Genomic DNA, 14671 nt, shown 5'->3' on the forward strand with positions numbered 1-14671 from the left:
GAAACAATAATAATTTCAATCCCAAAAAACCATCAATTTTCCGTATAAAATCGAAAAAATCGAAATGTGTCGACTCCCTGACGTGAACATTGGATTCTACGTGTAAAAATACTGACGTATCGATATGCATATCAGAAAACCAGAACCAGAACAGAAACCATGTGTGGACACAGTTAGCAGTCCGCGGCAACATCCATTCAACAGAATAATGGCAAAAATTAGATAGGATTTTAGCCGCTTTGCCCGCCTCTCCTCGTTATTTACAAACCGTTCCTATACTCATCTCAAAATTTTTCTCAGAGCTTTGTGTTATTATCAGCTTCCATTTAAATCCCGGTTCGATGACCGAATCGGCTGCCCAAAAAGCAAGCCATTTTTGAAAGGTTCTATGGGAAATTCGTGATATTATCGGCTCTCAGGATATCACCCCATGGATAAAATTGGTGGTATAAATGTTTGAGTGCTTAAAATAATCGTATTCAAGTAACTAAGGCATTAAACTATGGAGTCAGTTTCTTTTTAATAATATAACGGGATTTACTCCCGGTGATTTAGCTATTATAGCCCCAGAATACTTTTAAAGCGCCTTTACTTTCCAGAATCTTGACGGATTTTTTTTTTAGCTTAAACGACTTAAGAGACACTGTAGTTAAAAAATATAAAGAATTTTCGATTTGATCAATCGATTCGATCGTGAATTCAACCAAAGGTTGAAAACAAAAGGTGATGATTGTTTCCTATGTAGTTTTTCACGCTGAATTCGAATTTGACTTCGAATTGAATTCAAAGCTCTGCAGAGCTTTACAAAACCAATTTCAGATCTGAAATTGGTTTTTTCCCTTCGAGTAAAGAGAACTCTTACAAAGTTTCAACGTAGAATGTTACTTCGTTCTCTGTTAAAATAATTCAATTTTAGAAGAGATTAAGCAATGTCTGGTGTAGTTTTACTGATTTTTAATAAATCTGACCAGTTGAGGGGCTTGGAGGGCGAGGCGCATGAGTGCAGTTTTTGAAAAAAATTGAAATATGAATTATTGCAAGTATGACTTACTCTGAATTTCTATATTTTGTGAAAAATTCGCTCTCACGGTACAATGTTTATAAGCATCGAAAAGTCAGTTTGAACTTTCTTTTCGCCATGAGGATCCATATAATTTAGAAACTTCAAGCATGTATTTCTCTCTGCACTTATACTTGGCCTCTGAGCCCCTCACTTTAGTTTTGGACATCCAAGTGCAAAACTTACTATCTCCAACTGAGATGACTGTAGGGAAACCTCGAAAATCACAAACTTGTACAATCGAATTTGCACATCACGATTTTAAAAAAAGCGACGTCCTCCTTCAGCGGTTAGTATTTGCATGTGCGAATTTGGCTAGGAATTCAAAGGCCAAAGTAAAGTGCTTTTTTTGCTAAGAGCACTTTACTCGAATTGAGGCCTCATATTCGATTCTGGAATACCACGGTTTTAAGGAGAGTGGAACGTTCGAATCGATCAACGAGGAAAACTCTGGGTCTAAATTTATGAGTTGACCTTTTACAATTTTTTAAACTTTCGTCATGTTTTGCGTGCAATTTCGAGACAAAAACAAGTATCCATCCATTGATATCGCATGCATGTTTAGTGGTCTAATTGTGTCGAAGGATAGACATTCACAGACAGGCTCGCAGCTTCTTGGCAAAGTGTTTTTTTTTCTCTCTCATTGCCAAGCAACAAGGGAATCACTCTCAAATTACTTTGAAATGTACGTATAATCCCTAATAGATGACAACTTAATGATAAATGTCCGTCTGACCTAGTGCTATTGATTTTTTTGAAAAAGTGTCCGTCAAAATAATATTAAACATAAAAATTAAACATAATGTTGAATAATACGAGTTTATTTCAAAGCTTTTTTATTTTAAAGCCGCGCTAAGCAGAAACGCCGCGTATAAGGCTTCAGGCGTTACCAAATTTATAGCGTACCAAATCACTAATTTCCAGGAAAATTTTTGAATATTTGTCTACCAACTTCTCAGATACTTGTGTTCCTCATTTGATCAAAAGCGTCTGAGAATTTCAAGAAAAAACAAGTTGGATTTTGCAATCGCTAGCGATAGCAATATTCGTCATGGGAACGTTAGCTTCTAGGATATGAAAATGTTAAGGTACAGTTCGTTTGTAGTATCTTCTGAATTGAAGGGGCTATGTAATTTTGTGTTGACATCTCTTTTTTAACATTTTTAATTATTTTCTTTGCATACAAGAAAGCTGTTATGTACCAATTATTTATTTTCGTTGGATTATATATGGTTTTCGGAAGTTAACGCATTTAAGTTTCAGGTTCGCTTTTTCGGCGTAAAGTGTATACATAAGGTGTCCAAAAAGCACCGGGACTTGTTCTGTAACTTCGAAAGTAAGATAGATACAGACATAATCTTGATCTCATTTTATAGATCAAATCAATACCTATCGATTAAAACCAAGATCAGCTCAATCGAATAAAAATTGACCGAGTTATGGCAATTTGAAATTAGCGAGGAAAGTTTACCCCTACGGTTTTTAAGGAAGATTCTTCATTGCCGTAAATCGAAAAGTCGGCCGATAAAGTGATGCTTATTCTGTTTTTTTATTTTCGAGGTGTCATTTATCAACATTTTGTACCATCAAACACAACAGTTGACAGTGCGTATTATTGCAAAGTACTAAAGGAGTTGAGAATGCACATTTCCCGGAAACGGTCGGACTTGAAAGCTTCGTGGATACTCCATCAAGACAATGCGCGGCCTCACACATCGAGCTTAACACGTGAATTTATGAGTAAAAATGGAGTTGAAACAATCCCTCATCCCCCTTATAGCCCTGACTTGGCTCCATGTGATTTTTGGATGTTTCCTACGCTTAAAAAGGAGCTTCGCGGACGAAGATTCGTATCGAAGACCGAAATCCAGAATGCAATTCAAAACTTCTTCCACTCCATCCCAGAGGAAGAATTCAGGGAAACAATGTTGGATAAGTGGCAAGAGCGCATGAAAAAGTGCATCCGGTTTGATGGACGGTACTTTGAAAAGCAAAAGGAAGTTATGGAAGATTCGGAGGAAAGTGGATACGAATATTAACTTTTTGAATCCTGGTAAGCGAAAAATCTTCCTAAAAACCGTAGGGGTAAATTTTCCTCACTAATTTCAAATTGTCATGACTCGGTCAATTTTTTTCGATTGAGCTGATCTTGGTTTTAATCGATAGGTATTGAGTTGATCTTTAAAATGAGACCAAACTCATGTCTGTATCTATCTTACTTTTGAAGTTACAGAACCAGTCCCGGTACTTTTGGGACACCCTACATATGATATTTTTAGTCTACACATATGCCCGAATACGCATCATAAGGGACCTATGTGCTTCCTAAGTTGCCAAGTATTAATTATTGTTTGATGATTGGTCTAAAACATTCAATACAACCAGTAAAAATTAGCTGTCCCCTGCGAGATTCAAACCCCCGCTCGCACATAAAGTGACACTCTCCCAGAGTCAGAATGGTGTCGTACTAACTGAGCCATTTCGCCACTCGGTTCAATGGTGAGAAAAGAGGACAGATAAGTGATCTCGGACGCTGAGCGGGGCTTCACAAAAGACGACCTTGAGATTTTGGCAGTTCGGCCACTGGCGTTCTAAAAGACAACGGATTAAGCGCATTACTCTGTGAGACATTGTTTACCTATGCTGGCATATGTCACAAGGTTCATCTCAACATGCATTTGCGATCGCGGCAGTAAGCTGAGGCAATATTTTTGTATTCATGGATTAAATCCATCAATCGAGTTCTGATTTTGGCTCATATATCCGTAACGGGTCCTCCAGAGCAATTTTCCACCTTGTACGATGGTTATTATTTCTTTATATCTATGTTTAAAATTTGAGGTGGGATAATGGCGGCTTCTCAAGAGCAACGATGTAGGCGATCTTTTGCACCAACGAACTGAAAACTGATGGCGAAAAATAACCAATCGGAACCTCCCAAAAAAAAGAATTTGCCCAAAATCGGAACTTCGTGGTTCTGCGCAGATTTACCAGTCAGACACGACATCTCAAGGTGGAAAAAAACTCGCTGAAAGCGAATTTTAGAAATCAACACAACTTGACGTAGAGACATGATTGGCTAAAAAATACAACGGTTTTTGATACATCGGAAAATCAACCAAAAATCGAAGACTGGGCGAAACGCTCAAGGTCGCAGAGGCATAGGGAATCACATAGCAATAGCAACGGAACGATTGTAAAGACAGGGGAACTCCGTTCCCATGCCAAAAGGAACTCAAATCAACAATATAATTCAAAACAATTTGGTATATAACAAAATATGTTTAAAAATCTGAAATTAGAACCAAATCATGTCCGAGCAAATTTCGAGTTCACAATCAATTTTCTAGTTGATTGTGGAATCGACGGACATTCGAGAAAGTAATATACAAAAATGGAAAACATGGGGATGCGCGCGTAACCGTGGAAGTACCTCGGCAGATCAGTCATCCCCTTTCTTCCATGCTCCGAACGTTATGGGACCAGAAAATCCCGTTGTGCAAAGATAGTAAACTAGAAAACGCCTTCAATTGAGGCGTGATACCTTACGCGTTCCGGAGACTTCAAATAGTTGTATCCCTTCGCCTTAGCAAGGCGATGGAAGCTTAATATTGAAGTAGTAGTCCAGGCGCCTGGTAGCTAAAAATGAGGCTACCTGGAATTTCGGGTACACAGCGATTTTTTTTGGCTTACTTTATGTTTTGTGGGTTGCTAAATCCGAATCTGAAGTTTACTACCGCGTATCCGGTGAGCATTTTCCTCCATTTTGAAAAAATGGCCTAAAAAGGCCTTTTTAGGCTATTTTGGACTAGAAGTCGAGTTGAAGGAGTTCATAGCTCCAGTTCCTTGTCATTCAGACCAGTCCATGAGACCAATGCTCAAGTCTAACTTTTACAACTTTTCTCAGTGTCAATATCAAAATATTTTTCGGCTGCGAGAATCGAGTGAAAGATATTGAACATTTCGCTTTGGTGGTTACTGAAAATGTAAAGATTACAACGAAAGTCGATCGTCCCCAGACATCATACGAAACTACAAAATGTAAGTTGCGTGATACACTTATTTCAACTCCTGAGTCGCTCAATTTGTATCTATCGAGTTGAAGGCGAACTTTATTTTTAACTTCAAGCTTTCAGTTACGCATCAGGCATGACCACGAGATCAGTGTTTAATTGTACCTTAGGCCACTTCCAACTTTATGAAAAATGTTTAGGTAAGAAGAGTTCTGGGTGAATATCCGTGAATGGAGATGTTGCATGTGTGATGAATTTGCGATTTGACTGTTGATTCTTACGTAAAAGTTCGAGGGTAACACGATGGTGCCACTGGTTTTCTCTGAAATCAACTCCCAAGCTCAACTAGCCTCAAACAGAAAACACGGCAACCCTGCTAATGTATTTGCTCCCTATCTTTGCATGGAGAGTTTGTCTTGATGTAGATGTGGACTCTCAGGATAGCGTGGGATATTCCCTCCATTTTGGCTTCAACTTGAGAGTTTTTTTTTTAAATTGGAAGTTGATTTCAGAGAAAACCAGTGGCACCATCGTGTTACTCGCGAACTTTTACGCAATAATCAATAGTCAAATCGCAAATTCCTCATACATGCAACATCTCTATTGAAAAGTTTTGGGTAAAAACGTGTGGGTGAATAGTGTCTTAGGCGGATGGACTGTGGATTGGTAATCCTGGCGCCATCTTTTCAGATCGCGGGAGTTAAAGATTTTTCTTCGGAAGGAGAGAGGTGGAGGAGGATTTTAGCGATTCTTTGCCCTCAGTTGAAACCATTAGATGGATTAGACGATTGAGAGAAACATGGCCCGCTGTAATCGGTAAGTTCTTTTTATCGAAATTTCTTCAGTTTTCGGCTTCTCAGAATGAATACATGGTAAATTTTTTAGAAATAAATAAATAAATATCCTTTGCACATTGTTTTTTGATTAAAGCATGGCCTGAGTTTACTTATCACTGTGGTGATAACCGGTCAATAGCTCAGTATTTGATCTGAGTTCTGCATATCATCACTTAAATAAAATAATATAAAAACAATGACAAATAAATATACCTCGTTGTTTTTGAGAATGTTTTTGAGCCTCAAACCTCAAACCACCGAGCACTGGAAGAAAACCACATTGGATCTAGAATCCAGACTCTTGAAAACATTGACAAGAAAAAGGACTCTTGATTCAATCAGATTTAAGCTTAAATCAAAGGGAAATCCGCTCAAATTAAGAAGCTTGGTTCTTGATTTAATCTTAAATCTGATTGAATCATGAGTATTTTTTCTTGTCGATGTTTTTAAGAGTCTGGACTCTAGATCCAATGTGTTTTTTTCCCAGTGTGGCTCACATTTTTCTCTGTATAGAAGGTTGATCACCGGATATACGACACCACCGTGAAAAGTATCGTGCTCTATGGTAGTGAAGGGTGCAGGGATATGGCTCGTTTTTCGATATATCGATTGATTTGCCATTTATACCTACGAAAAAGGATCAATGAAAACCTTATTAATCTATTCTTTACCACATAGCGATAATCTAGGGAAATATCGATAATCGATTATTCACGCCTCCCCCCTGGATGTGTGGCCTTTGACGAAACGAACAAGATATGTTGAGGACAACTGAAATGGATTTTTGGCGGTGATGTGATAGCATCTCGAGACGGGACTGTGTCCATGATGACAGAATTTGCCAGGTGATAAATCGTCCACGACGGCATGTCCAGGCAGTTCGCAGTATAGTATGGACAATGAAAATTTACATGTACAAAGAATGTCGATAAGGAGAGGTTGCCCAAACAAGTTTTGAAAAACTCACGCTTTCACTTAATGATTATTCAACAATTAATGAACTTAATAATGAACTTAATGATTATTTATATATGTTACGGGCAAAAGCCAAAACTTGGACACATCACGAAACGTCCTGAAAGTTTTGGTCGATTCCAAAATGAATGTAGACTTCAGTAGCCTGGGCAGAACGCGATTTGACCAAATTTTGTTTGACTTCAAATCTGGCCTCACGGACGGTCAAGGATTTTCCTTCTATGTCTAACTGCAAAATTAAGTGTGTAACAAACTTGTGTTAGTGTACGTTTAATAACAGTATGTGTGTGGTTCAAAGACTCATGACACTTCGGACTGCACAAATAAGTAGAGTCCAAACGTTTCCTTATCAAAGATACTTTTTGAAGTTTTGACGGCGAATTTATTATACCTTAATAATTATCTAAAAGTACGTATTTTTATCTTTCTTTTTTTTAATAGAAAAATACGAATGAAAAAATCAATGAATCATTAGCAGCCTAATCATCAAATCTTATTTTTTCCGTCTATGCGTTATGGCATTTAGAATCGCACGTAGCTCTATTAAGCTTACACTTACACCGATTCGTTACACACTTGGCGCACGCAAATTTCTCTTGTAATATTCCCGCAAATTCCAGAAATTCATGGAATTTAAGTTTACATTTGAGCATTAGGGGGGAGCAATCAGTTCTCATTGCATTTTTCTGCGGGTAGCATACCTAGCCCCTGATAACAGTGTTTAAAAAATGTCATAAATTTCAGAAATTCCTCAGGTATGTGAAGTTTCGGAAGTATTTCACGAAGTGTTTTTAATGTTTCATAACTTTCTTTCGTTCTCTGCCACCCTGATTGCACCCTTATGCACATAAAATTAACCAAAAAACCTGCAATTTTAGACTTATTTATCCATGTTTCTGATTCGCCCGACGTGTTTCGTAAAAGTGGCCATTTATAGTTTTTATTGGTAGGAAGGGGGGATCGCGCTAAAGCTCGAGTAAAAATCGATATTTAGAGCTTTAAATTAGATGATAGTTAAAAATCCACTAAGACTGGTTTCCAATGGAATTATAGCAAATTTGGCTCACGCGATCTGTAAGGGCAGCTGTTTATATTTTTACGCGTGGAAGGGGGATGGAGGGCTGCGTGAAATCTCTAGAAAATGGATATTTTGAGCTGAAGTGAAAGATGCAACCGAGACTCAACGATTGAATACTGAATGAGTCAGTTACATCCAAAGAGATACAGCCAGATAAATATACCCTTTGCGGGTGAAATCGCACAAAAATGACATTGGGCAAATCCAAAAAGTTTCAAAAAGCAATCTGCGTAGTTTATAACATGCTTTTTCAAGTTTCCCGTGTCTGCGGGCAGTTTTCCTTGTTCACCGCCAACCAAGTTTGCAGTGAGAGAAACTAACCTGAGTAAACAAATGATTTCACTATAACTTTTTCTATTGTTTGATTTCCATCCTTTTAAAGCGTTTCTTTTATTTTTCTTCCTTCATTTCGCAAAAACAAAAGCTTTGAGTCAAGTAAAATATTACGCAAAGAGAGTTTGTGACAGTTTGCGAGATTGTTTTTTAATTTCCTGTAAGGTCTCTCTTTAGGCAAACCTGACTGCCGGCCACCAAGAGAAACTGCATATGACACATACTGCAAATACGCGGTTTTCAAGAAGCGCACTGAAAAACAAGTTCTCGGCGTTTTTACCACGGTCCGTTGGTACATTTAACATCTCACTTTTTTTTACCAATTATTGGTAATATTACCAAGACAGACTGGTAGGCTTACCTAAAAACTGGTATTTTTACTGTTTTTTTCAGGAAAGAATACCACTTTTATTGGTGATCAATTCCCGGTAACTTTGCCATTTTATCTCGGTAATTTTACCACAGCCGATAAAAAATATTGGCGCTTTTACCAAGGTCCAGTAAAATTACCGAGAAAGTTCAATAATTTTACCGAGATTTCTCGGTAAAATTACCAATTCCATAAATGGTAATTTTGCCAAGAAAAAACTGGGATCAAATAGAGCCCTGAATTCTTTGTAATTTTACCCTTTTCTTAGTAAATACACCGAGATTTTTTTTTCAGTGCGTGTTATAAACTACGCAGATTGCACGCCGAGGGGTGAATTTCAGACCTTCTTGATGCGCTCGACGTTATTTTCAACCGAGTTTACCATCTCGAAGAGTTTTCATTCGACTGTATCTCTTCCGAGCAACAGACCTATTTGCGATGACTGTTCGGAAAATTCGCTCGTGCCGCCGTAAGTGCCCGGACTACGAAAAGAACTAACTCTCGTACTTGCCGATAACTTCTCGCGGAGAAAAGCTAGAAGGTTTTCAGTTTGTCATTATGTCATTCTCTGATTCTAAATCAAATTTTCTCTTTTTTTTCAACAGCGGCTGGACTCCCTCCACATACTGAAACACCCCGTCGCTCGCCGTCTCCGTCTCCGGAGAGAAGCCCCAAACGGGGCGAAGTATATCCAAAGGATGAAAAGGCTCCCGTTATTGATGAAGAAAATGAAACCGGTAAGTCTAGAATACTTATATAGGGAGAGTATAGACAAGTCGAGATATGGAGCTGCCAAAAAGGGGATTCAACCTTATAACACAAAACTTATCACTGCCAATCTTCAGACTCCAATATCAAAGCACACTGAAAAATAAATCTCGGTGTATTTACTAAGAAAAGGGTAAAATTACCAAGAATTTAAGGTTCTATTTGATCCCAGTTTTTTCTTGGTAAGATTACCATTTATGGAATTGGTAATTTTACCGAGAGATCACGGTAAAATTATTGAAATTTCTCGGTAATTTTACTGGATCTTGGTAAAACGCCAATATTCTTTATCGACTATGGTAGAATTACCGAGATAAATGGCAAAGTTACCGGGAATTGATTACCAATAAAAGTGGTATTCTTACCTAAAAAAAACAGTAAAAATACCGGTTTTAAGGTGAGCTCACCAGTCTGTCTTGGTAAAATTACCAATAATTGGTAAAAAAAAAGTGAGATGGTAAAGGTACCAACGGACCTTGGTAAAAACGCCGAGAATTTTTTTTCAGTTCAAGATGGCCGAGAATTTTCATGAAGGGGCGTTCTTCCGTAAAAATGAGTGACAAGGGTTTTTTGAGCTGGTCACAGAATCGTGTTCCGATGCTTGTTCCTTGTAGATTAGCTAAGGATAGTACGATCCGTCCGAACAGCAACTCTCTACGATCGACACTAATCGAGATATCGCCCTTTGAAAAATTCGGTTAATGACGTCCTCCACCGCGGTAGCTTTCACACCTTGCTTTCATCCGAGTTTTACGTTGAGTGCCCAATGCAAATGTGAGTCACGCCGACTGATGAAAGCAAGGTGGAAGAAACCAAGGGTGTCACTACCTCGAAGGATGACGTCAAAAACTCAACTTTCTAAGGGCAGTATCTGGATCAATATTATATCGGTCGTTTTGAAAACCAGTAAAATCAATTTTTCGCGATTAAATACATAGAGTGGATTGTGCGTGACGATACAATTGCGTGTTTTACGGCACGAGCGACCGGAATAAGAAATGACCCGATTTTTCCGGCAATGTAACGATACAAAGATTCGGAGGCCTTGACCATCATATTCCCGTCGATATTAGGGCTGCAGAGATTTTTCCTGTAATATATATACAATTTGGCAACCCTTTTCCCTATTCGGATTGTTCAGCACTCAAGTCGGAAAGCATGTGTCCCATTAAAGAGGGTATTTTGGCCCCAACTTTGGTCGAAAATTGAAACAGCTTAGAATAATGTCATGTATGGTCAAATCGACTCTTAATCATCTACCCTTTGAGAACATGTCCTTATTTGAGGTGTTTTTGAAAGGTTTTTGCCTGATTTACCAGCGCAAAGTAGTGAAGTTTTGCAGTTCTCTCGAATAATTACTCATTTTCGGTCCTAAATTAGATAGTTTATGTATGATGTTTATGTGTTAATGACATCGTGTTCGACGTCATGACCAGACAGCTTGTCTGGTATGGTCATGTCAATAGGATGACTGAAGAGAGGCTGCCAAAAAAGATGCTTGATTGGGTTCCTCCTGGGAGGAGACGTAGGGGACGCCCAGTGAGAGGTTGGCGACAGGGGGTGTTGAACGAGATGAGGGAGTGCCAACTCCCTGATGACCTGTGGGAAGACCGAGCTTTGTGGCGATTAGGCGTCGTAAAGCGCCAAAGAGCGCTATAAAAGCGACTCATATGTATGTATGTATGAGCCAAGCGACTACCACTTTCTCCTTTAAAAATGTTGTAATGGGTGTACTGAAGATTAAAACATTTAAAAAAGAAAGTGGTAGTCGCTTGTGCTCATACATAAGCAATCTAATTTAGGACCAAAAATGAGGAATTATTCGAGAAAACTGCAAAACTTCACTACTTTGCGCTGGTAAATCCGGCAAAAACCTTTCAAAAACACCTCAAATGAAGACAAGTTCTCACAGGGTATAGATAATTAAGAGTCTATTTGACTATACATGACATTATTCTAAGTTGTTTCAATTTTCGGCCAAAGTTAGGCGTAATTGGCACATCCTTTCGCTCACCATCCACGTACTAGCGTTAGAAAGTTAATTTGCCTTCAATTTTCGGGCAGGCAGCACATGCATCCTAAGAGCACGAATAGTTGTATCCAGGGGCCATACATAATTGATGCGAATCATCATAAGCGGATACCTGACGCAGTGCTGCTTAACCCTTTACTGCATCGCGTTGCCATATGGCAACAGCAATTATTTAATTCATAGTAAATTCAGGAATGCTCATATTGGTATCCCGTGTGGATTCTAGGGAACTTAACAACATTACCAACCTAAGAAAAATAGTAGTGGGGGGAACTGGAGCTGCCAAATCAAGTATATAATCCCGTTTTTCTAACGGGGCCATTTTCAAGGAGTAGCCGCGAGTAGCCCAACTTTGAAGAATGTTTTGAATGACTTAGCTTGCCTTCAGAGACGGGAAAAAAATCACAGTCATTGCCTACACTATCTAGATTGAAAATTTTATGGACTGATAAGAAAAAAAATGATTGAAATATTATTTTCGACTCAAAAACGGCAAGATGCCATATGGCAACAACATACCGGCAAACTTCTGGCCCAACATTTTTCCTGTTGCCGTATGGCAACAACATACTGGCTCCGACGCAATCATGTGTCGTGCTGTCCAAAAATGGAGCTTAAAATTCATCATTAGACGCTTTTTGAATTTGGTAATGTTAGAAGAGTCAAAAAAACATTTTTTCTTAGCTCTTTTTTTCAAAAGTCCCGCACAAGAGTTATGCCTTGGTATCACTATTCCTCTCCTGCACTGTATGTTGTTGCCATATGGAAACAAGTGGATACTCCGGCAAGAAATTACCACATGTTGTTGCCATATGGCAACGAGCTTTTTTAAGCTTTAAAAGTTAAAGAAAAAATTGAAATTTCAAAAAAAGCTCAAAGACGTGCCTTTTTAATTACATTTTACTATAACATATATTTTTTTCATCAAAATCGGCGTCGCAAAAAAATTCCATGCAGTAGAGGGTTAACGTGCCTTAGGGTGGAGGAAAACAAAAACGGGATAACTACCTTAGCTCAGAGCATTTAATGTTGCATTATCTGACGCAAACCACGTACCCACAAATACCAGAAATTGATTCCTTTGTACGAAGTGCAAGGAAAAAATAGTTGCACTTTGAATTCAGGCGTTGTTGTTTTGAAAGTCAGAGCGCCTTGAATTTTTAAGCAGGCAACACGCACATCCTTGGAACACGAATAGTTGCATCAATGAGTTATTTTTTAGTTTTGAGATGAATGAAGTGCTAGCCATGATTCTTTGAAAAATCGTAGGATTTATCGATGACTAGAACTATACCATTGGCGGGGCGTAAAAGATTGGTTGTAGATTTTTCTCCTTTTTAAGCTTTGGTAATCGATTATGAAGGAGGTAGTTTACCGATCACCCGGTTTATCGATCATTTTCCATACGATTAAATGGCAGATCAATCGATACATCGCTAACACGCCACGCCACTAAACACTTGAAAAAAAACACATTGGATCTAGAGTCCAGACTCTTAAAAACATCGACAAGAAAAAATACTCTTCACGGAAAAAACGAGTTTAGGACTGGTACCTGCACCGAGGGTCCCAGCCCTAACCGGGTAGGTAAAATTGCTTCACCTCCACCGCCATAGAGGCAGGCCCGGCGCGCGTAGAGCCCAAATCTACCTGCTTCAGGGTTCAGCCCTACCTGGTAAGAGGTAGACCCTGTCCAGGTAGGGCTGGGCCTTACCCACGCAGGGCCTGCCCCTGTGGCGGTGGAGGTAAAGCAATTCTAGGGCCCAGCCCTAATCTCGTTTTTTCAGTGTTGATTCAATCAGATTTAAGCTTAAATGAAGAACCAAGCCTCTTACTCTGAGCGGATTTTCTTTTGATTTCAGCTTAAATCTGTATGAATCAATTTTCTTTTCAATGTTTTCAAGAGTCTGGGCTCTAGATCCAATGTGTTTTTTTTTTCCAGTGTGGTAAGTTCTAAGGCGAATTTGCAAATGCTCTTTCTTTAAATTTTAGAAAATTTGGATCTGGTTGTAAAAAACATTCCCTGAAACATTGGAGGAGGAATGTCAATTCACGGATATCAAAAATTAGTCTTGTATCAAAACAAAATTGGCAACATCTGAAGGCTTATATGACGTTCTTCCTTAACACGAATGTGCTCCACTTATTCCACTGAGGCAAATATACGGCAAAGATAGAGAACGGGATCAGGATACAAATTCAAATATTAGTGGTAGTTTAATTTAAAAGGAATAATCGATATAAAATTACTTGCAGGTCTAAATCAAGGCAACATTCAAAACTTGAAGAATTCAAGTTGTTACTTGCGGTGAGAAGTGAAAAATAATCCTTTAGATTTTCGTAAATTAGATAATTACAGAAAGTCTGGCTCAAAGTAATTGATCTGTCGTGTAGATCGTCGGGCACTTGAACGCAAGATTAGAGCGATCGCCGCGTCAACAAGAAGCGCCTTCGAGAAGGCATTGATACCACTAGTCGTACACCTAGCATACATTTCTACATACTTTGCTGTATTTAGTGCAGAACCATTGAATTGAAGGCGTTCTTAACGCCGTTTTGAGGAACTTGAACCGCGAGTCAGATTCGACCGGAAATGAAGGGCTGACGGACCGAAAGTCCACCGGAGAGTGCGGTATCGATCGGAAACGAATGGACAACGTACCAGAAAGCGATGGGAGCTTGCAGTATCGACCGGAAACGAAGGCTTTACGCAACGGAAGTCGACCAAACCTCTTAGTGCCGACCGGCAATTAAAGGGCATCGTACCCGACGGTAGCCTTCAGTTAAATGAAATTTAGCTTCGCTGGGATTTCCTAGAGATTGTTCCTGTCATTCAGTTTGTATAGATTACTACGTGCAAAGCACGTAATATGAAATACTATTTCTATTTCATCGAACGCGATTTTATAAATAAAAAATTTCGGCAAGATGGTAATGGTAATGCAAGGTAATGGAAGATTTGATTTCAACCCGAAAATCTCATGGTTATTAGCTCCTAAAATTTGTTTGCCGGAAAATGGAACATTTCACAATCGCAGTTTTTGAAATTTTCAAGAACGCGTGTTCATATTACCATTTGAAGGTTGTGACTTTTTCAAACTCTAACATACTCTACTTTAGGGTGCACGATTTTATCACTTGCTCGTTTGTAGAAACAAAGTAAATTTTCAGTCGCAATTTACTGAAAACTAGGTTTTTGGACACGG

General features: G+C 38.8%; 1 protein-coding gene across 14 annotated transcripts in view; it reads left to right on the forward strand.

Moving 5' to 3' along the window:
• LOC109030939 (uncharacterized) overlaps positions 1-14671 on the forward strand; it is an 88680-nt gene that overhangs the window by 40371 nt on the left and 33638 nt on the right. For 2 of the 14 annotated variants that reach the window (XM_072304183.1, XM_072304175.1), the window contains exons 3-4: positions 5764-5889; positions 9271-9402. The exons of 5 other annotated variants lie outside the window; for them this stretch is intronic. In XM_072304183.1, coding sequence (XP_072160284.1) covers positions 9364-9402 — 39 coding nt within the window. In that variant the 5' untranslated portion in view covers positions 5764-5889; positions 9271-9363. Of the gene's footprint in view, positions 1-3240; positions 5890-6005; positions 6755-9270; positions 9403-14671 lie in introns of those variants that run through there. 7 more of the 14 variants (XM_072304184.1, XM_072304176.1, XM_072304180.1 and 4 more) reach the window with 6 other exon arrangements.

The sequence above is a fragment of the Bemisia tabaci genome, chromosome 9, assembly GCF_918797505.1.
Source record: "Bemisia tabaci chromosome 9, PGI_BMITA_v3".
Classification (NCBI taxonomy): domain Eukaryota; kingdom Metazoa; phylum Arthropoda; class Insecta; order Hemiptera; family Aleyrodidae; genus Bemisia; species Bemisia tabaci.